The 22,696-nt window shown below is 47.0% G+C and overlaps 1 protein-coding gene across 3 annotated transcripts; it reads left to right on the top strand.

Annotated features, from left to right (window-relative positions):
• The first annotated feature begins 4 nt into the window (after nucleotides 1-4).
• Nucleotides 5-21,668, top strand: BSPRY (B-box and SPRY domain containing). Of its 3 annotated transcripts, none has more exons than XM_528397.7 (6): nucleotides 5-259; nucleotides 4,737-4,835; nucleotides 10,963-11,193; nucleotides 12,804-12,829; nucleotides 18,694-18,818; nucleotides 20,048-21,668. In XM_528397.7, the coding sequence occupies exons 1-6, from the start codon at nucleotides 59-61 to the stop codon at nucleotides 20,572-20,574; spliced, it is 1,209 nt and encodes a 402-aa protein (XP_528397.2). In that variant the 5' UTR covers nucleotides 5-58; the 3' UTR covers nucleotides 20,575-21,668. The 3 variants fall into 3 exon arrangements, 2 of the variants coding, with proteins under 2 accessions (XP_528397.2, XP_009455392.1); XR_008537311.2 differs by lacking the exon at nucleotides 20,048-21,668 and adding an exon at nucleotides 17,261-17,464 and having other exon boundaries at nucleotides 9-259; nucleotides 18,694-18,808; XM_009457117.4 differs by having other exon boundaries at nucleotides 9-259; nucleotides 12,807-12,829.
• The last annotated feature ends 1,028 nt before the right edge of the window (nucleotides 21,669-22,696 follow it).

Genomic DNA, 22,696 nt, shown 5'->3' with positions numbered 1-22,696 from the left:
CCAGGCCCCGCCCGCCGCCACCTGCGACAGGTGGAGCGCACGGGGCGGGCGCACGGCCATGTCCGCCGAGGGCTCGGAGCCGGGGCCGGGGTCCGGGTCCGGGCCCGGGCCGGGGCCACTCTGCCCCGAACACGGCCAGGCTCTGAGCTGGTTCTGCGGCTCCGAGCGACGGCCCGTGTGCGCCGCCTGCGCGGGGTTGGGCGGTCGCTGCCGGGGGCACCGCATCCGCCGGGCGGAGGAGCGCGCCGAGGAGCTGCGGGTGAGCGGGTGTGGGCGCCGGAAGGCGAGGGCTCCGGAGACCCCGGGCGCGCCTGGCGGGACCCGGCAGGGACTGGGGAGCCTGGGGCTGGGCGGACTCGACAGTCGGCCCCGGAGCCTAGGCTCCTCGGTGGCTTTGGCTGTAGGACTAGGCGGTTAAGGGTGTGGCCTCTGAAGTCAGGCTGGCCTGAGTTCGAATCTACTCCCTGTGAGTCACGTAACTCTGAGCCTCAGTGTCTTCATCTGTAGTTTGGGGACAACAACAATAATAATAGCGCGTATTTATTAGAGTTGTGAGATATAAATAAGATAGTGGGTAAAATGCTTAGCGATAAGGGGATCCAGGCTCCCCAGGCCCCTTCCATTGCTTTGTTGAGGAAGCTGGGGCTGGCATGAAAGGCTCAGCTGCTCCAGTTCTCAGCGCAGGGTGTGCCCCAGCTCCCGCCCCTGTGGAAACTGACACTGATAAAATCCAGCCCGACCGTATCCCTTAACCCCTGGACTCAAAGCCCCCCTCCTCCTTTCGCCTCTTCCCCTGCTCCTAACCCCTTCTGGCTTCTGGTGCGGTGATCTCTTTTTCGCTTTCAGGATTGGCCTTGACTGTACTTCAGGCTGGTTTAAGGGCTTCAGCTGGATAAACGGTGGGGGTAGGGAGAATATCAGGGGATTCCCCTTCACCCAGGCTTTCTCTCCACCTCCACTTCCAGCTCGGCTCCAGGGTGGCCACCTTCTTGTCATCACCATTCTCCTGAGCTGCTGAGATTGAGAGAGTCGAAGTCACCTTGGGCTTCTCTGTGGCCCCTGGGGATTTCCTTGCAATTTGATTAAACAGCTTGTTTTTCCCAACCCGACTCTGCAGTTCACCCCTGCTGTGAAGCCTGAGGGCTCTGGCTGGGGACTTCGCCTACTCAGAGTGACCTGTAATAAACACATCTTATATAGGGTGCTGGGCTCGGGAGGGGTTCAGTTTTTCAGCAACACCCAAAACTCCTGGTTCGTCCTACCTGTTACCTCTGTCAACAATAATGATGACAAAAATAAACCTGGATAACGCGGTGTAATCAACTTGCATAATGGACAAAAAAATTTGCAAACTCCAAAGTACTTAAATGTCTGTCATCTCATTCTGTCTTGACCACGCCTTTGAAGGGGTCCTACCTACATTTTACAGATGAGGCACTGGAGGCTCGGAACAAGGCAGTAACTCCTCCAAGCTTCCTAATGTTCAGGGGTGGGACCCAGGGAGTCATTGACTAGGCAAGAGGAAACTGCTGCTTTGCTGCGGCGGTTGGAGGGAGGAAATGATGCTAATGGGGGTGAGAATGTCATGGAAACCTTAAAAGTAGCTAGCAGGACTGGATTTGAGTGGTGGAAAGAGTGAAGCCTCGGGCAGGTGGCAGGCCTGGTGCTAGTTTCGGTACTACCCTAGGGAACCTTCTTTGAACCCCTCTGAGGCCCTATGCATATTTATCTCCTTTGCCTGAAGGGAGGTGGGTCTTACCCTCTCTTCCTCCAAATTACAGTAGATTTCTATCTTTTGCACATTCCTTCCTCTATCCATCCAGTCAGCAAATAAATCTCACCCTAGGGCAAGATTATTACCAAAACCAGCACCAGTTCTACTGCTCTCCTACCTCTGGATTCCTGCCCTGTGGTTTTTCAGAAGCCTTCTCAGTGCTCTTAGTCCATGGTGCCTGGTGATCACAGCTTCCTCCTAGTCAACTCAATTCTGTAACTTTGTATTTAGACCTATGAAATGTAACTAATTTCTACTTCTGGGTGGAAAGATTTACAAGGGCTTCCTGGAAGAGGTAGCTAAGTTGCCTTTTGGCAGATGGAACTGAGGCAGAACTCTTAGGGGAAACAGTGGAGGGACTGCTGCTTGGACAGGCTCTAGGTATCACCTGGAGAAACGGAGAGCAAAAGCAGGGCCCTGGCCCATACCTTCCTGGGGAAGTCACTTCTCTTTGGGCCTCAGCTTTCCCGTTTCTTTCTCTTTCCTTTTTTTTTAAAATTTATTTACTTATATTTATTTATTTATTTATTTTTGAGACAGTCTCACTCTGTCACCCAGGCTGGAGTGTGGAGTGCAGTGGTGCTATTTCAGCTCACTGCAACCTCTGCTTCCTAGATTCAAGAGATTCTTCCACCTCAGCCTCCCGAGTAGCTGGGACTACAGGCGCATGCCACTATGCCTGGCTAATTTTTGTATTTTTTGGTAGAGATGGGGTTTCACCACGTTGGCCAGGCTGGTCTCGAACTCCTGATCTCAGGTGATCCGCCGACCTCAGCCTCCCAAATTGTTGGGATTACAGGTGTGAGCCACCGTGCCCGGCCAGCTTTCCCATTTCTAAAACTCCCCTGAGCTCATGGATGATGCTCATAGCTTTGAGAGCCATGAACTGCTGAACCTCTTGTGGTCAAGGCAGTGGGTGTTCATTCATTCAACAAATATTTATTCAGGGCCTTCTATGTTCAGAAACTCTCTTTGAGGTACTAGGACATAGAGAAGTCAGACTTATGGTGCTTCTGTTCCAGTGGTGGGGGAGACAGATACCCAAAAAGGTAAACAAACACATAATATATAGTCAGAGAGTTGTAAGTGCAAGGGAGAATAATAAAGCAAAGTAAGAGATTGGGTGAGGAGGGAGATGGTCAGGGAAGACCTCTCTGAAGAGATGACATCTGAATGCAGTTGGGGAGTGAGACACACACACACACACACACACACACACACACACACACTGGTGGAAACGGAACTACAGGTGCAAAGGCACTGAAGTCAGGACAAGTTTGGTACATTTAAGGAACAGAAAGAAGGCCAGCATGGATAGAGGTAGAAAGTGATGTTGGAGAAATAAGCTGAGTCACATCAGGTGGGGCTAGGTTGGCTAAGCTAAGAAGCCTGATGTCATTGTGAGTGTACTGAAAGCCATTGGAGGGTTTTGAGTAGGGGCATGACCTGGTCTGATTTCCTTACAAAAGGTGGCTCTGGCTAGCTGGGGGGTTGGGGGTGCAGGGTACCCAGTTAAGAGGTTCTAACAGTGGTTCCTGTGAGAGATCATGGCAACCTGGATAGAATAACTGGAGTAGAGGTGACCAGAGGAGAGAGAGAGACTTTGGAGATGGGATTGATAGGACTCACTAATGGAATTGATGTGGGGTTGGAGACAAACTCCTGGGTTTTTGGTCTGGGTAACAGGTGAATGATTGATGGTGCTGCTTAATGAATGAGGATAACTTGGGGGAGAGCAGTTCTGGACAGAACACAAGGTATGGACAGTCAGGCAGCTGAGTATGACGAAGGACCAAGAGTGTGTGCGCCAGAAAGTGGTTATAACGGGCTGAGCGTGGTGGCTCACGCCTGTAACATCCCAGCACTTTGGGGGGCTGAGGTGGGAGGATTGCTTGAGCCCAGGAGTTGGAGACCAACCTAGGCAACATGGCAAAAGTCCATCTCTACAAATAATGCAAAAAGTAGCCAGGTGTGGTGACACGTGCCTGTAGTTCTAGCTACTCAGGAAGGACATGGGAGGATCACTTGAGCCTGGAAGGTCAAGGCTGCAGTGAGTCTTGATCATGCCACTGCACTCAGCCTGGACGACAAGCAAGACTCTATCTCAAAATAAATACATAAATAAATTTAAAAAGAAACAAATGGCTGGGTGCGGTGGCTCACACCTGTAATCCCAGCACTTTGAGAGGTCAGGGCGGGCAGATCACCTGAGGTCTGGAGTTCAAAACCAGCCTGGCCAACATGGTGAAACCCTGTCTCTACTAAAAATACAAAAATTAGCTGGGTGTGGTGACACACACCTGTAATCCCAGCTACTTGGGAGGCTGAAGCAGGAGAATCGCTTGAACCTGGGAGGTGGAAGTTGCAGTGAGCCGAGATCGCACCACTGCACTCCAGCCTGGGCAACCGAGTGAGACTCTGCCTCAAAAAATAAATAAATAAATAAAAATAAAAATAAACACAAGACAAAATGGACTTTAAGGCAAACGTAGTACTAAAGATAAAGTCACTTAGAGAATGTGCAGTTCACCAGCAGCATATAATGATTCTAATCTTAAATGTTTCTAAATAATATAGCCTGAGAATATTCACAGAGCAAAAATTTGTTTTAAAATTATTGTAATGATAGGCTGGGGTTCTGGGATGAAGACGGAAGTGAGGTCACAGAAGGGGATGTTGGACAGTGAAAGGTGGTCCCACTAGTGTGTTGGTGGCCTCAACTGAGCTGTTGCTGGAATAGGTATCCTAGAATTAGGGAGTGAGAAGGATAGGGCATGGTGGGTAGAGTGTGGATCCTTGAAATGGAGATTTAGGAGGTGGTGCAGTTTTTGATAATGATGAGATCTGGGCTATGACCATGGGAGTGGGTGGCTGACATGTGGTAACAGGAGAAAATCACTGGGATGGAGTGAATGGCTCAGGTACATGGACCAAGATGCCACAAGCGTTGTTTGTGTTGCAGAACAAGATTGTGGACCAGTGTGAGAGGCTGCAGTTACAGAGTGCTGCCATCACCAAGTATGTGGCGGACGTCCTGCCGGGGAAGAATCAAAGAGCAGTGGTAATTCCTCTTCTTTCCTCTCTACTCGGCCCCCTCCCAGGATAAGGCCTTAGACTTAGGGACTTGGGCAAGTCTAGGGTCCCTTACCAACCTCACAGACTCATTGTGCTACTAGCAAAGCTTCTCATCCCTCAGGGACTCAATTTTACCATCTGGGCAGGGTGGGCTTGTTCCTGTACCATACTTGGTGCAAAGACTCTGCTAGCAAATGACTTTCTTGGGTATCTTGGCATAGGGGATCAAGAAGGGTCGTATTCTTCTACCATCTGGTCATTTTCTGCCCAGCTGCAGAATTATAAAATAACCTAGGACTTTTACATTGAATATTCTCTGTGACAATCTTATGAAGTAGGTAGCAGTAACATCCCCATTTACAAATAGGAAAATGGGTCCTTATAGAGGTTAAAGAGGTTAACTGACCTGTCCAAGGACCCCATAGCCTCCTGGCAGTCGGTTCTGTGACCTGGATCTTCTGTCTCCTAGGCTAGTGCTCCTTCTGCTACATCCCACTGCTGATTCTTTTTTTTAATTTTTTTTCTTTTTGAGATGGGGCCTCACTCTGTTGCCCAGGCTGGAGTGCAGTGGTGTGATCTTGGCCCACAGTAACCCCTGGTTCAAGCGATTCTCCTGCCTCAGCCTCCCAAAGTGCTGGGATTACAGATGCCTGCCACCATGAGTGGCTAACTTTGTAAATTTTTAGTAGAGACGGGGTTTTACCATATTGACCAGGCTGGTCTCGAACTCCTGGGCTTAAGCCATCCTCCCTCCTTGGCCTTCCAAAGTACTAGGATTACAGGTGTGAGCCGCCATGCCTGGCCTCCACTGCAGATTTTTTATTCAATGGACTCATTACCACTGCTGTGTCATCACTTTCAAGTATGCCTATCAGGGGCAGAGCCTATGAATTTCTTTCTGCATATCCCCTCCCTCCTTTCCCTATAGTACACGGAACAGACTTGGTACCACATTAGTCAGAGTTCTTTTAATTGCATGGAACAGAACCCAGTTGAACAAGTATAAGCAAAATGGGGCGTTTCCTGACAGGACACTAGGGGTCCTCTTAGGACCTAAAAGGGGCTAGACCAGGAACCAGAAAGCTGCTAGGAGTCCAGGCAGCTACTTGGTGCCCATCTATGCTTTGCTTTGCATGATGATCTCCATCTCCCTCCCCTGCCGTCTTCCCCTCTTCTTCTTTATCCTTTTTATCTTCTTGTCTTACTGCACTGGTTATGACCTTAGTACTGTGTTAAATAGAAGCTAGTGTGGCAAATCCTGGCTTTTTTTTTTTTTTGAGACAGAGTTTCACTCTTGTTGCTCAGACTGGAGTGCGATGGCGCGATCTCGGCTCACTGAAACCTCCGTCTCCTGGGTTCGAGCGATTCTCCTGCTTCAGCCTCCCGTGTAGCTGGGATTACAAGTGCCCACCACCACACCCAGCTAATTTTTTATATTTTTAGTAGAGATGGAGTTTCACCATGTTGGCCAGGCTGTTCTTGAACTCCTGACCTTAGGTGATCTGCCCACCTCGGCCTCCCAAAGTGCTGGGATTACAGGCGTGAGCCACTGTGCCTGGCCTGACAAATCCTGACTTTAAGAGGAAAGCTACCAATATTTCACCAGTTATTTATTTAACAAATCTTTATTGAGCATCTACCATGTGCCAGATACTGTTGTTCAATGGGTTAGGCATTCCCCAGTGAATAAAACAGAAATTCCTATTTTCATGAAGCCTACATTCTTGTCACAGAAGAGGGACAGTAACAAAATCTATGTTATGTCCGAAGGTGATATGTGCTATGGGGAAATATAAAACAGAAAGGGGAATAGGACGGGTTGCAATTACATGTGCTGTGACCAGGAATGACTTCTTTCAGGATTGACTTCATTAAGAAGGTTGAGGCTGGGCGCAGTGGCTCATGCCTGTAATCCCAGCACTTTAGGAGGCCGAGGCGGGCGGATCACGAGGTCAGGAGTTCGAGACCATCCTGGCTAACGTGGTGAAACCCCGTCTCTACTAAAAATACAAAAAAATTAGCAGGGCATGGTGGCGGGCGCCTGTATTCTCAGCTACTCGGGAGGCTGAGGCAGGAGAATCACTTGAACCCGGGAGGCGGAGGTTGCAGTGAGCTGAGACTGTGCACTGCACTGCAGCCTGGGCAACAGTGTGAGACTCTGTCTCAAAAAAAAAAAGAAAGAAACACTTTGGCTGCTATGTATAGAAGTGATTATAGGCGGCAAAGGTTAAAGCAGGGAGACCAGTTAGGAAGCCATTGTAATAATCCAGGTGGGAAACAAGTGTGGTCTGGACCCAAGCAATGGTGGCAAAACTAGTGAGAAGTGGCTAGATTCTGCATATATTTTGAAGAGGCAACAGGATTTGCTGATGGACTAGATGTAGGCTATGAAAGAAAGAGGGGAGGTGTCAGGATAATGCTTAAGTTTTTTTATTTGAGCAACTGGCAGGATGGAGCAGCCATGAACTGGGGTGGGGAAGGACTGCATGTGGAGTGATGGTTGGCGGAGGCAGGGAGGGGAGTGGGGGAGAGCAGGCATGCTAAGTTGTTGTGGGCATGTTATGTTTGAATACCTATTTGACATCCAAGTGAAGGTGCTGAGTAGGTAGCTGCATATATGAGTTGGGAGAGGGCTGGGTTGGAGATATAAATTTGGGATTTATCAGTGTATAAATAGTATTGAAAGCCGTGGGAGAGGATGACATCACTAAGTGAATGCGTGTAGACACGAAAGAGCAGCGGTCCAAAGACTGAGCCCTAGGGCACTTCACCTCCTATTGAGAAGACAGAAGGAACCAGCGAATGGGGACCAAGAAATCAGCTAATGAAACGGAAGTAAACTAAGAGAGCAGAGTGTCCTAGCATGGGTTCCAAGGAGGTGGGAGAGATCACTGCTCTCAAATGGTGTATATTTATTTAACTATCTTATCACAGGCATAGATTCATGTGATTACTACCACAATTAAAATACAGAACAGTTCCATCACTAGGACTCCTTGTGCTACCCTTTTATAGCCACATGTACCCTTTCCTATCCCCTTGTATTATTAATACAAAATTTCTGAATTTGGATTGCTAATCTCAGTAAAGCATTTTTTATTTTTGTTTTAGGATTTTTGCTTGTATGCTCAGGAGTGAGATTAGTCTATGAATTTCATTTCTTGTACAGTCCTCATCAGATTTGGTATCAAGGTTATGTGAGCCTTATTCAATGGATTGGGAAACAGAACTCTTTTTTCTTAAGGGTTAACTTAAGATTAAGTTGTTCTTAGTTTTGATCAAAGTTGCCACAGGTTTGACTGTTAGTCTTTAGAACCAGCTTCTAGTATTTTTGGTCTACTCTTTTGTATCTTTGTCTTAATTTCATTATTATTTCTTTCTCTTTTTTTAGACAAAGTCTCACTCCATTGCCCAGGCTGAAATGCAGTGGCGCAATCATAGCTCACTGCAGCCTTGAACTCTTGGGCTCAAGTGACCTGCTGCCTTGGCCTCCCAAACTGCTTGGATTACCAGCATGACCCGGTACTGTGCCTGGCCTGTAGAGTTCTATATATATATCTATTAAGCTTATTCATTGGGCTGAGCATGGTAGCTCATGCCTATAATCCCAGCACTTTGGGAGGCCAAGGCCAGGAGGATCACTTGAACCCAGGAGTTTGAGACTGTTTTGGGCAATATAGCAAGACCCTGTCTCTACAAAAAATTAAAAAATTATCCAGACATGATGGCATGGGCCTATAGTCCCAACTATTTGGGAGGGTGAGGTGAGAGGATCACTTGAGCCTAGGAGTTTGAGGCTGCAGTGAGCTATGATTGCATCACTGCATTCTAGCCTGGGTGACAGAGCGAGACCCTGTCTCAAAAAACAAAAAATAAAAACCTCTTTTTTTTTCTTTTTTGAGACAGAGTCTTGCCCTGTCACCCAGGCTGGAGTGCAGTGGTGCGATCTCAGCTCACTGCAGCCTCCACCTCCCAGGTTCAAGCAATTCTCCTGCCTCAGCCTCCTGAGTAACTGGGATTACAGGCTTCCACCACCAGGCCCAGCTAATTTTTGTATTTTAGTAGAGGCGGGGTTTCACCGTATTGGCCAGGTTGGTCTTAAACTCCTGACCTCGGGTGATCCACCTGCCTCAGCCTCCCAAAGTGCTGAGATTACAGGTATGAGCCACCGTGTCCAGCCACAACTACACTTTTAAAAGGATGCTTGGACTATTTTTCCAGCATTTCTCTATTTTATTCTGAGAGGGTTTTTGGTTTGTCTACTCTCTGTCATGTGTTTGGAAAGGGAAGTTTTTCTTTTCTTTGCTCTCCTTTTCTGGGAATGGCTCAACAAACTTGTTGAGAATGACTAGAGTCTTTTAGGCAGGAATCAGAATCTGATTCATCTTGGGTGAGGATCTGTTTTGATCCAGGATCACACAGTACAACCATGGTTTCAGGGGCTCACCCTGTGGGTAAGGCATTAAAGTGGGATAAACAGGAGAATAATCGTGGGCTGGATGCAGTTGCTCATGACTGTAATCCCAGCACTTTGGAAGACTGAGGCAGGAGGATCGCTTGAGCCCAGGAGTTCAAAGCTGCAGTGAGCTATGATTGTGCCACTGCATTTCAGCCTGGGCATCAGAGCAAGACTCTGTCTCTTAAAGAAAAGAAAAGAAAAGAAAAGATAAAGAAGAGCAATAGTGAATGAATGTTATTGAACACATAATGTAGCAGGCTTTGTTCTACTTACTTTATAAATATTAACACATTTAACCCTCACCATAGCCTTATCAGGTAGGTACTATTATTATCCTCATTTTACAGATTAGAAAATAGAGGCATAGGGAAGATAAGGAATATGTTCCAAGTTCCACAGCTAATGAGCGGAGCAGTTAAGATTTAAATCTAGACACTATCTCTAAAGCTTAATTTCCTGACCACTATGTTATGTTGCCTCAAGAGCACACTATAAACTTGGAGTCTTACCTTCTGGGTTCACTTGCCATTCACTTAGCTAGTCTCTCCTCCCTGTAAGGCAAACTGTGGGTCTCAGTGTTTTCTGTAAAATAGGAATGATTGCCCTGTGCACTGTACAAAGCAGGTCTTAAGGGACAGGGCATAGGGAAAGCTGCTGGCTGTCCCTGACTTTCTGACATGAAGGAGGCAGTTCTATTCCCACTTGTCTGGCAAGAGTACAAGTGCAGCTGCCTTATGCAACAGGTGCCTTTGGGAAGGATTGGTTGCCAGGTGGCATCTGGTGTAGGGGAATGGGACTGGACTGAGAGTCAAGAGAATTGGGTTCGAGTCTCAGCTTTGCTACTGAATTGCCATGTGAGCACTATGAAGAGATCCTTTACTAAGTCAGAAAAAATTTCCTGGGTGGGCACAGTGGCTCATGCCTATAATCCCAGCGCTTTGTGGGGCTGAGTTGGGCTTATTTATTGAGCCTAGGAGTTTGAGACCAGCTTGGGCAACATGGTGAAACTCCATCTCTATTAAAAAAAAAATTAAAAAAAAAATTTCCCATTCAGTCAATATTTGAGTACCTACTGCATGCCAGGCACTGTGCTAAGAATTACAAGAAGACACCTGTTAATTGTCTGAGAATTGATTTCAGGCCTCTTCTGTGGCAGATAAAAATTCTACCACATAACCAGTTGAAATGGACAGCTTTAGGAAGTCATCAGTTTTTTCCCTCAAACATGGTGAAATATCAACTGTACCACTGCTGGTATGGATCCTGCTGATGGGAATGACTTTTTAGGCCCTCTGCTCTGCAATTCTGTGATTCTCTGACCTTGATCCTTTGACCTTGTATTCCCAACTGTGATTAAGCAGAGTATTCTAGTTGGGCTCTAAGTCCTGCCCAGGTCTTCCATTATGTGATCATGGCTCCCTGAGATATGGCCTATGTGTCTGCATCTCAAATTTCTTTACCCTAAACCATATTTGGGAAGTCTTGGGGCAGAGATGTCAAAGTAAAAGGCTTACATGCTATTATTTCCATTACTAAGCCCGTGGCAGACATTGCTAATCAATCTCAACACTCCTTTCCACTGAGCCTAAACCCTCTTAAATCCTGACCGGAGCTTTGCACAGACCACCCAACTCCTCATTTTATCCCTCATTAGAGCATGGCCAGTGCAGCGAGGGAACTGGTTATCCAGCGGTTGAGTCTGGTGAGGAGTCTTTGCGAGAGCGAGGAGCAGCGATTACTGGAACAGGTGCATGGCGAAGAGGAGCGGGCCCACCAGAGCATCCTGACACAGCGGGTGCACTGGGCCGAGGCGCTGCAGAAGCTTGACACCATCCGCACTGGCCTGGTGGGCATGCTTACTCACCTGGATGACCTCCAGCTGATTGTAAGTCAGGCAAGGGTGAGGGCATGACCAGTTGGCCAGGCTCCCCAAAAGCCTGAAAATATCGAGAATGTTTGTCGGTATGAGGAGGGTGGAAATGAGAATTTGGAGCAGGGATGAGTGACAAAGATTCTTTGCTTGGCCAAACTTTAGTCAGGCTTCTGAGCCTTCTCCCAGGCCCATCTGTGCACTTCATTATAAAATCCAGTTTTTGCAAAATAACCCTGCTAAGTCAGTGTAGCCAGAAACCCCCATCCTTGATATCTGATCATCCTTGATATCTGATCAGGTTCCTCATCCACCACCATCCCCTAGGTGATGTCTGATCACTGTGTTCTGTCTGCAGCAAGAATCCTGTTAGGTAGGTTTAGCCATAATCCCCCTTACCCCCAATGTTTCCTCTTAGTAATTTTCCATCCACTAACCCCCAACCCTGCTCCTTAGCTATAAATTCCTACCTGCCCACGCTGTATTCAGAGTTGAACCCAGTCTCTCTGCCATTGCAAGACCCCATTGCAATGAGGTCTTGAATAAAGTCTGCCTTACTGTGCTCTAACAGGTATCATTGAATAATTTCTTCTCTGACATGAGGCAAGGGAATAAAACTATGTTTCTTTGGCACTGATAATAGTTTTCTTTTGATAGTGAGTCATTGTGTACTGAGTGCCTATTATATGTGAAGCACTGTGCTATGGGGCAGAGTAACGAGACGCAGCTGTCAGCTGCTCCCAGCCTTACAAAGGAGACAAATACACTGGCTGACAATTAGGATATGGAAGGATATGTGCTATGGTAGAGGAACTCACCCATGCTAGGGACGGACAATCCAGGCTAGGGGAAAGAGGGGTCAGGGAAGGTTCCCGGATGAAGCGACTTAGAAGCTGATGCCTGAAAGATAAGAAGACTACCTGTGTCAAAGGAAGTGAGGAGGTGGAAAGAGTTCAGGAGCATGTAGAGAGAACACTGTGCTCCGGGGAGCTGACAAGGTCTTCGATATGAAAACACAGAGCTCATCCTTAATCCTACCACCCAGAAATCACCATGATTCATATTTGGTACATAGCCTTTCAAAGTATTTTATATAGATAGGCAGCTGCCTGCAGTTTTGAGGGGAGAAGGTGGCATCTGAGTCACAAGCAGAGGAAAGAGAATGTGGAACACCTGAGCTGTCCCACTGCCTCTGCAAGTAGGGCAGTTCCTATGACTGCTCGAAACTGTGCATTCATTTAGTCACAGCATCCATGGACAGAGCATGCTCTTTCACAGACACTGGGACAGTCACAATAGAAGACTCAGAAAGAGTCGCAGCCATCCAGGAGCTGACAGTCTTCATGGGAGATGCTGTTGGGTGAACAGGCGATGGTCCTGAGTGGAGTTGAGGGGAATCCAGGATGCCCTGGGACATGGGGTAGAGTGATTCATTCTGAGCATGTGTTATGGGTGTGTGTGTGTGTGTGTGTAGAATAGCCTAGAAAGCTTATGCTGGTCTTAAAGACTAGAAGTTTTTATTCTAGAGTCCACATGGAGCCCTTTCTGGTAGTTAAATCTGTCTTAGCATTGACTCCCTGCTGGGTATCTGGTGCCAAGCTTGACTTTGTTTTCTTTTCTCACAGCAGAAGGAGCAAGAGATTTTCGAGAGGTGAGTATAGACCCCGTGATTTGACTGGGTAGTCTTGGAGACCCTTAGGCCTCTTCACACTCCACTGCCTTCAGCCCTGCTGCTCTTGGGAGAATGCACAGGGTGTGCAGCTGAGTGGCTTTTCTGGAGCCTGGCTCTGTGGACAGGGAATGTCTCTGCCCTTGGCTTAGAGAACTGCTTTAAAACACATGGAAAGGCAGTGGAATACTTAGTAATCCAAGGCTTGCCACTGCTTTCTTAAACTTCCTCTGTAAAAAGGTAGTCACCCTGTTGGAGGGTTTTACCACCTCCATGTGCAGATGAAAATGTTGAGATTCGAAAAGGGGAAGGGATCTCCCTAAGCCTGGAACCAGGGGTTGGACCCATCTAACACCTGCCCCGGTACTGTTGCCTCTGCCTCACTTCTCCTTTCCCTGATGGAGGAATCTTTGAAACTTAAGTCTGCATTACCATTCAGATTTTGCATTTTAGCTCTTCAGTAATAAAAGAATTTCACCAGGTCCTGCCTGAGTTCTAAAAGAGCTGAGGGCCTGAGGAAGTGGCCAAGAGGACATAATTTGCCAGGCAGAGTAATTCACAAACCTTCTGTGTGAAATTTCAGAGCTATACTTAGGGAACACAGTCCATTCTTCTTATTTATTTACTTATTTTTCTGTATTTCAATGGGTATAAATTATTTATATTTAAGTTTCAATAGTAATACATGTGCATGAGAGAAAAAAAATCCACCAATATAAAGCCATTTAAAATGAAAAATGAATCTTGCTGGGCATGGTGTCTTACACCTGTAATTCCAGCACTTTGGGAGGCCAAGGCAGGAGGGTAGCTTGAAGCTAGGAGTTTGAGACCAGCCTGGGCAATACAATAAGACCTGATATCTATAAAAAAATAAAAAATTAGCCATTCTTCGTGCTGAGAGCTTATAGTCCCAGCTTCTCAGAAGGCTGAGACAGGAGGATCACTTGAACCTGGGTGGTTGAGGCTACAGTGAGCTGTGCTCACACCACTGCACTCAGCCTGGGCAACAGAGTAAGACCCTGTCTCAAAGAAAAAGAAAAAGGAAAAAGAAAAATGAGTCTGCATTACCCTTTCCCAATCCCATTCCCTGACAGCGATGGGTTTGAATAGATGTGCGTTTGTGGACTTATATATAGTCATAGGAGGGTATGTGGCGGTTTTTTAGTTGTTGTCTTAAAAATGTTTTTTAGGCCCGGTGGCTCATGCCTATAATCCCAGCACTTTGGGAGGCCGAGGAAGGTGGATCACTTGAGGTCAGGAGTTCAAAACCAGCCTGGGCCAAGATGGTGAAATCCTGTCTCTACTAAAAATACAAAAATTAGGTGTGGTGGCGTGTGCCTGTAGTCCCAGCTACTCAGGAGGCTGAGGCAGGAGAATCTCTTGAACCCAGGAGGCGGAGGTTGCAGTGAGCTGAGATGCGCCACTGCACTCCAGCCTGGGCGACAGAGTGAGACTCCACCTCAAAAAAAAAAAAAAAAAAAAAAAGCTGGGCATGATGACTCACGCCTGTAATCCCATCACTTAGGGAGGCCTAGGCAGGCAGATCGCTTGAGGTCAGGAGTTCACAACCAGCCTGGCCAATATGGCGAAAGAAACCTATTAAAAATACAAAAATTAGCTAGGTGCGGTGGCGTACCCCTGTAATCTCAGTTACTGGGGAAGCTGAGGCAAGAGGATCACTTGAGCCCAGGAGGCGGAGGTTATAGTGAGCTGAGAGCCTGCCACTGCACTCCAGACTGGGTGATGGGAGTGAAACCCTGTCTCAAAAAAAACAAAAAAATCAAAACACAGATAGGATCATTTTATACCTGTTGTTGTGAAACTTGTTAGGCTATCTGGGACATCTTTCCACATCAGTACATTTACATTCACGTCACTTTTTTGAAAGTTTGTGAAATATTGCAGTGTAGACGGATCATATTTATTTTACTGTCTCCTAACGCATGCTTGGCTTGTTCCCACTTCTCCCCTTGTACAATCTTTTCACACTTCTGCCCATCTTCTCTATCTCCTTTATCTTTGTCATCTTCCTTTAATACAGTGTGTCCTTAATATCAAGCTGATCTGATTTTTTTAATTGATCTTTAATTTTTTATTCAAATGATTCATTTATTCAAATGATTTCAAACTTAGAAAAAAGTTGCAAAGGTAGTATAACGAGCTCCATGTAGAAAATATCAATTGTTGACATTTTGCCACATTCATTGTCGCTCGTTCTCTCTGTCTTCCTATTTATCTATCTAGTATATATGTTAGAAACTTATTTTTTTATGGTCTATTTGAGGGTAAATTCCAGAAAACATGAACTTTTCTTTCAAGATACTTCAGCATGTTTCTCCTAGAAACAAAGACATTCCCTTACATCACCCCAGTGTAAATTAAGGAAATTTAACATTGATATAATACTACAATCTAATACACAGTCCATATCCAACTGTTGCCAATTGTGCAAAAGCTCTTAATAGTGTTTTATTTTGTTTTCCTAATTCAGCTGTCTTTTTAAGTCTAGAATTATTCCTTAGCTTTTTCTTTTTTTTTTTTTTTTTAACATTTTTAAAGAGTCAAGGCCAGTTTTATAGGATCTCCTTCAGTTGGGTTTATCTGATGTTATCTTATGATTAGATTCAAGTTATACATTTTTAGCAGGAATACTTCATAAGTGATCTGTCTTCAGTTCATCATATCTGGGGGCACATGATGTCCCTTTGTCCGTTATCAAGGATGTCAATTTTGAGCACTTGGATGTCTGCCAGGTTTCCTCATTATAAAGTTACGCTTTTCCTTTTATAATTAATAAGCAGTCTGTGAGGAGACACCTTCTGCATATATATCCTGCGTCCCTTCAGACTTTCTCCCAATAGTTTTAGCATCCATTGGTCACTCCTGCCTGAATTATTCCTTTTATTTGCTTGTTTGTTTGTTCCCTTATTCAATATTAATACAGACTCATGGATTCTTATTTTATTCAGTGCATTATAATCTGTCACTGTTATTACTAATTTTGACATTCAGACTGTCCCAGATTTGGCCCATAGAAGCCCCTTCAAGCTGGACCCTGTGTCCTTTTGAAAAGTTGCCATCATTCTTTGAGCACTTTCTTGCTCTCTGGCACAAGACACCCAAGAAGAAAACCCCAGCTCAACTTGTGCTTTTCCTGCCCCTGAATCAGCTGCTTCTCCAGGGGACCTGGTTGTTTTTAGTGGAGAATGATATTTAGAAACCAAGATCTGAGCATTAAGGGTACTCAGTGACCTTGCTTCTAGGCCTCACTCAGCTCACTCAGTGTATAGCAGATGGAACTAGGAAGAGAGAAAGAGAAAGAGAGAGAGAGAGAGTGTGTGTGTGTGTGTAGCTGTCTGATGCATTAGTTTGTGTCACAGCTTCTTTTTTTTTTTTTTTTTTTTTTTGAGATGGAGTCTTACTCTGTCACTTAGGCTGGAGTGCAGTGGCACAATCTTGCCTCACTGCAACTTCCACCTCCTGGGTCCAGGCGATTCTCCTGCCTCAGCCTGCCAAGTAGCTGGGATTACAGGCATGTGTCACCACACCCAGCTAATTTTTGTTATTTTAGTGGAGACAAGGTTTCACCATATTAGCCAGGCTGGTCTCGAACTCCTGACCTCAAGTGATCCTTCCGCCTCAGTCTCCCAAAGTGCTGGGATTACAGGCATAAGCCACCATGCTCAGCCTGTATCACAAATTCTAATTCCAATGTAACACCTCAAGGTTTTTCCTTTGCCCTCTCCCTTTCTACATTTGTACCTTTTGTTATTTTACAGTGAGGACTCCAGCCCCCAACAACATCAGTATTTGCTCAGTCCTACAATACATACAAAGTTGTCTGAGCATTGCTAAGCCCATACTACTATTGACAGGCCTATCCATAGAGTTCCAGATTTGTCTGTAGTTCTTTATGCCCCCAGGCTGAGGGAATATACTCTCAAAGTAGTGTTCATAAGTTGTGAAGCCCCATCTAGCCGGAAACTCACTTATCTGAGAAGTGCCTTGTTGGCTCTGGTGTTTCCACGCTTGTGGCCGGGCTCAACTCTGACTGGACACTGCAGCAGATCCTGCTGCACCATCTGGGCATTCTGATCCTGGCCAGGGCCTGCTGTGTTCAGGCCCTTTTTCATTTCCACCCCTTTGGGGCCATGAGTTTTGTCTTCGGTACCATAGAGCAGCTAGCCCAGGTGGTTCGCTGTAGACTTCACTATGTTCAGCCTCACATTTGCCCTGGGATGACAGCTTAGCACTGCTGACATCAGCTCCTCTTTCTTCCCCACCTGTTGGCGGGAGCTCCTGCGTTCTGAGAAGATGGCAATAGACCCTCTGTTGTCCTGACCACAAAGAGCCTTTGTTACTAGAGCTTGCTCCCAGCATTTCTAAGGTTCTGTTCACCTTATGCCTCCCAAGACAGAACAGTGACAGTCTTGCAAAGAGCCATCAGGGCACATGCCCCACCCCTGTGCCCACTCCATTTATGCACAGAGCCATGAGATATGGGGAGAGAGCGTGTGTACTCGGAAGCACTGCCTGATCTCAACGCCATCTTCAGGATTGGAGGCAGTAGGAAAGGTCTTTCTCAGCACCTGGGTCAAAAGGCTGCAAAGCTCCATGGTAAACCCCTACTTTGCCCTATATTCCTTTGATATTTCACTTCAGGTCAAAGAAAAAATTATGTTGAATGCTGCCTGGGCATCATCCCAGTTTTGTTCTATTTTTGCATGGAGGCATGACTTGAATCCAGCTCCCCTTTTTAGCTCTGAATCTGTTCTGTCCTGTTAAATCAGATAACCACTACCTCCCAGGTTATAGCAAAGTTGAGGTGTGATTCTGTAGAGAAAACAGCAAACCCAGGCCCTCGCTGCTGATACATGGCAGTTTTCAACTCCTAGGCATCATATTGTCCCAAATTACCTCTCCAGCAAAACCCAGCCCCCATTGTGAGCTGAGGAGAGAGTTATTGAGAGCACACAGTGCCATGATTCATTTGTGGCTGGGGTGATAACTGATGGCCCTTTCCTCTGTGGACCCCTCAGGTGTTTGCATTTTTAAAGTGGAGTGGCTGTACCTTCTGACAAAACCCAGGGAAACATGACTGCCCCAACAGGTCTGAGAGGGAGGTGAGATATTTTCCAGGCAAGGGCAAGATGTTGGAGTAGAAAGACTATCGTGCAGGGGTTCCAGAGGCCCAGGAGGTCTTAGCCCCAGCTCTGCCATTAACTTACTGAGGGGCTCTGGCAAGTTGCTTCCTCTGCAGAGCACACCACCTTCAATTTCTAATACTGGCACCAAGAACACATCTTCCTATAAACTGTCCACCAGCTTTGCTAAAATTAAGGTTTCTGGGGGGCACAGGGGAAATGGCCACCTTCCCTTTTGGCCCAAGCACCTGTGTGGGGCCTGGATGCCACTCTTTTTTTTTTTTTTTTTTTTGAGACAGGGTCTCACTCTGTCACCCATGCTGGAGTGCAGTGGCATGATCTTGGCTCACTGCAGCCTCGAACTCCTGGGCTTAAGCAATCATCCCACCTCAGCCTCCCAAGTAGCTGGGACTACAGGTGCACGCCACCACACCCAGCTAATTTTTAAATTTTTTGTAGAGATGGAGTCTTATTATGTTGCCCATGCTGGTCTCAAACTCCTGGGCTCAAGTGATCCTCTCCCACATCAGGCCTCCCAAAGTGCTAGGGTCACAGGGGTGAGCCACTGCACCTGGCCCTAGCTGCCAATCTTGGTATCACCTGATAGGAGATTTTGCTTCTGTTCTTCTCTTCACCCCATATTGATCCAGATATATTTCCAGAACCATCCTGAATCTCTGTCTCTGTTTTTCCCCATATAAGGACCGAAGAAGCAGAGGGCATTTTGGATCCCCAGGAGTCGGAAATGTTAAACTTTAATGAGAAGTGCACTCGGAGCCCACTACTGACCCAACTCTGGGCAACGGCGGTTCTTGGGTCTCTCTCAGGTTAGGAGCAGTAGAGCCCAGGATCATTAGGACAACTGGGCTTCTGTCTGTCTGTCTGGGGTTCACTCCTGGTTCACACTGGGGACCCGTGCTTCTGAGATGATAGCTTAAACAAGTCATGCTGGATGCAGGCTGGTCAGTAGGGTCAAGGTTCCAGACAGGCCTGGGGCAGCTGGGCCAAGTCCTTCCCATTTCCGGACTAACATGTTCTGTGGTTGGGTCAAAGATAAATCTCATTCCTATAAGTCATGTCTTCCTTATATCCTGACCTACTAGGGCAGCCCAGTATTATTTATTGGAAACCTGGGGTTTCTCTTTAAGAAGATATAATTGATGGCCAACTGAAGAACATCTGGACCAAGAATCAAACTGCCTGATTTGCCTCACTTATTCACTTTACACACACTGACTCAGGCCAACTGTGGGCCCCACCCTGTGCCGCATGCTGGGGCCACAGAGGTAAACTGACATGGTCTTCTGCCTCCAGGAATTCCCATTTAGCACGGAGGTTCTCCAGAGCAGGCCTCCTCCAAGTTAGATGGAAGCTTCCATTCTCCCAACGGTAGTCTTTCACAATTCGTGGAACAGTTAGGTTAATAGACTGATTTTTTTTTTTCAGTTTTAATCCTCCCTCCTCGTATTATCCTTACAATTTTGGTACAAGCTGTAGCTTCTCTACTGTAGATTCTGGTATCAAATGATGCCTGATTTACCAGCAGTTTAGATATTTGCTAGAAATTGCTTATCTCATGCTTCCTAGCTCCCAGAGGCTGTGTTTCTAGGACAAGTCCAATCTGGAGGCCACAGATATGACCAAGTAGAAAGAGTATAATCAGTGCTAGGTATAGGAACAAAATGTTTTGTCTTCATTTTGCCCCTCCCACCAAGTCAGTGTGTAAACTTGGGCAACTCCCTTTTTCTCTCTGGGCCTTATTTCTATCAGAGTTTACAGTTGAGGGTCTTGACTGATAGTAACTATTGTTATAAAGGCTACAGTTTATAGAGCACTTACATGCTGGGCACTTTACATGTATGATTCTGTTTAATTCTCGTGATCACCCAGTGAGAAGTCCTATTTTGACCCCCATTTTGCAGACAAGGCTCAGAGAGAGTAAATGGCTTATATGAGGTCACCATGCTAGTGAGTGGTGAGGAACATTTTGCTACCTGGCAGGACCAGGTTAGGGCAGGGGTGGGCCCTCGGCAACTCTGAGAATTCTTTCTGGCAGGCACAGAGGACATACGGATCGATGAGAGGACAGTCAGCCCCTTCCTGCAACTGTCAGATGATCGAAAGACCCTGACCTTCAGCACCAAGAAGTCAAAGGCCTGTGCAGATGGCCCGGAGCGCTTCGACCACTGGCCCAATGCCCTGGCTGCCACCTCCTTCCAGAATGGGCTCCATGCCTGGATGGTAAATGTCCAGAACAGTTGTGCCTATAAGGTGGGCGTGGCTTCAGGCCATCTGCCCCGCAAGGGTTCTGGCAGTGACTGCCGTCTGGGCCACAATGCCTTCTCCTGGGTCTTCTCTCGCTATGATCAGGAGTTTCGTTTCTCACACAATGGGCAGCACGAGCCCCTGGGGCTGCTGCGGGGCCCAGCCCAGCTGGGTGTAGTGCTGGACTTGCAGGCTCAGGAGCTGCTCTTCTATGAGCCAGCCTCCGGCACAGTGCTCTGTGCCCATCATGGGTCCTTCCCAGGGCCCCTCTTCCCAGTCTTTGCTGTGGCCGATCAGACCATTTCTATCGTCCGCTGACCTCTGGCCACAGGAAGCCAGGTCCACCGCCCACCACCCTTTCAGGCCATGTTTCTACTCAGTGTGCTTTTCCCAAATGATGTGTGTGGTGCTTCTAAGAGAAACAGGGCCCATAACCAGTGGGCAGCTTTAGGAGGGATGGGGATCTGTTTCAGATCTAGGCATAACCTGTAAATCACAGGTGTCCAAACTTTTGGCTTCCCTGGGCCACATTTGAAGAAGAATTTTCTTGGGCCACATAAAATACACTAATGATAGCTGATGAGCTAAAGAAAAAAAAAAAGTCTGTGTATAATTTTTGTGATATCTGCCACCACAGATAAGCAAAAAAGTCCTTGCATTCAAAGGGTTGGAGATTGCTGCTTTGAGTGCTGGGTACCTGTGGGGAACCTACTACTCCCTGGGCCTTAGTCTCCCAAATCCACCATGTATCTGCCCCTCTGAGGGTGTCTTCACTTTGTCTCTGGCATCTAGCATGGTGCCTGGTGCATAGTAAGCATGCAATAAATATTTGGCAGGTGAGTGGATGGATAGATGGATAGGTGAATGTAGATGGATAGGTGAATGTAGGTGGACAGGTGACTGGGTGGATGTTGTGGTCTCTGGAGAAGCACTGCCATTCAGCCTCCTGCTCCAGCTTTTCACATGCAGAAATGCTCTCTTCACAGGCAGAGAAGCCTGTGGCTAAAGTTTCCACATCCCATTAATTCAGTGCTTCTTTTTCATGACATGGCACATAGAGAAAATATTTTTTTCTAGCACACAAGAGCAACCTGAAAGGCTGCTCCTGGCCAGAGGACTGTGTCCTGGGGGACCGTGTCCTCCCCCATGTCCTGCCTAGGCCCTCAGAGGACCAGGGGATCATGTCTCCAGGTAACCCGACTGTAGCCCCTGCTGGCTGAGCTCCAGCCTGTGCCCACTGATAATAGCAGGGACGGCCTTTTCTCTTAGAGCAGCTGATAAGTTTCCCTACCTGATGGCCCCCTCTGACATAAACTGCACACCTGGGGTGATGGCTTAAAGCCAGAAAGAGCTGAGGGAGTTAAGAGGGCCAACCTTAGGGCACGTGGGCATTATTAAAGGTCTTAAAAGCATTGAAGATTTATTCCATGTTCTTTGTTGATAATTGGGTGTATACTGTACGCTGGCCTGTCTTCATACCCTTATTGCATTCTCGGAAATAAGTGGGTCGCAGCTCAGTGTAGCGGAAAGAGCCTGGAGACATTACCAAGACCCAAGGCAAGTCCCTTATGTTTGTCTCCATGAGGAGTTCACCCTAGAACAGTGGTCTTCAAACTCTTGTCCAGGAACTCTCTTCCAAAGTAATCTTACCTACAACTTTAGGCTCCTGCGTCCAAAGAAGATGAAAGGCAGAGCCCTCCCCACTTTCTTTGGGAGCCGCAGAGCAGTTTGAAAACCACTGTTTATTAATTTTTTTTTTGAGACAGAGTCTCAAAGGGAGGCTGAGGCAGGTGGATCACCTGAGGTCAGGAGTTTGAGACCAGCCTGGCCAATGTGGTGAAACCCCATCTCTACTAAAAATACAAAAAAATTAGCTGGGCATAATGGTGCACACCTGTGATCTCAGCCACTCGGGAGACTGAGGCAGGAGAATTGCTTGAACCTGGGAGGCAGAGGTTGCAGTGAGCCAAGATCGCAACACTGCACTCTAGCCTGGGCAACAGAGCGAGACTCCATCTCAAAAAAAAACAAAAAAAAAACAAAATTACTGTTGCCTGGCCTTGGTGCCAGTCCCTAGGAAAACAGACCAAAAGGGGTTTGGTCAAGTCCCAAAGAGATCTTCCCTGCCTTTGCCTGGGCACAGCCCCTGCTCAAAAATCTGGGTCAAAGCCAAGGCTCTTCTTGGCACCTGAAGGCCCCCATGCCATTTTCTCCCAATCCACCAACCCAGCTCCTCACAGCAGCCTTCATTCCACAGTTCATGGGCCTGCTGCAGCAATGTCCTCCTCGTCCCCCTGCTCATCTAAAGCCATCCCCACTGCCACTACTGAATTCAGCATCCATTCTAGAGCCCTCCCTAGCTGCTGGCACCAGAACACACTGCCAGCCTGTGTTTTTAATGTGTGGTATCCCCTGGCACTGGGCAAGGAACACAGATGTC

The sequence above is a fragment of the Pan troglodytes genome, chromosome 11 (assembly GCF_028858775.2).
Source record: "Pan troglodytes isolate AG18354 chromosome 11, NHGRI_mPanTro3-v2.0_pri, whole genome shotgun sequence".
In the NCBI taxonomy this organism is placed as follows: domain Eukaryota; kingdom Metazoa; phylum Chordata; class Mammalia; order Primates; family Hominidae; genus Pan; species Pan troglodytes.
This window is presented reverse-complemented; position numbering and strand designations above follow the sequence as displayed.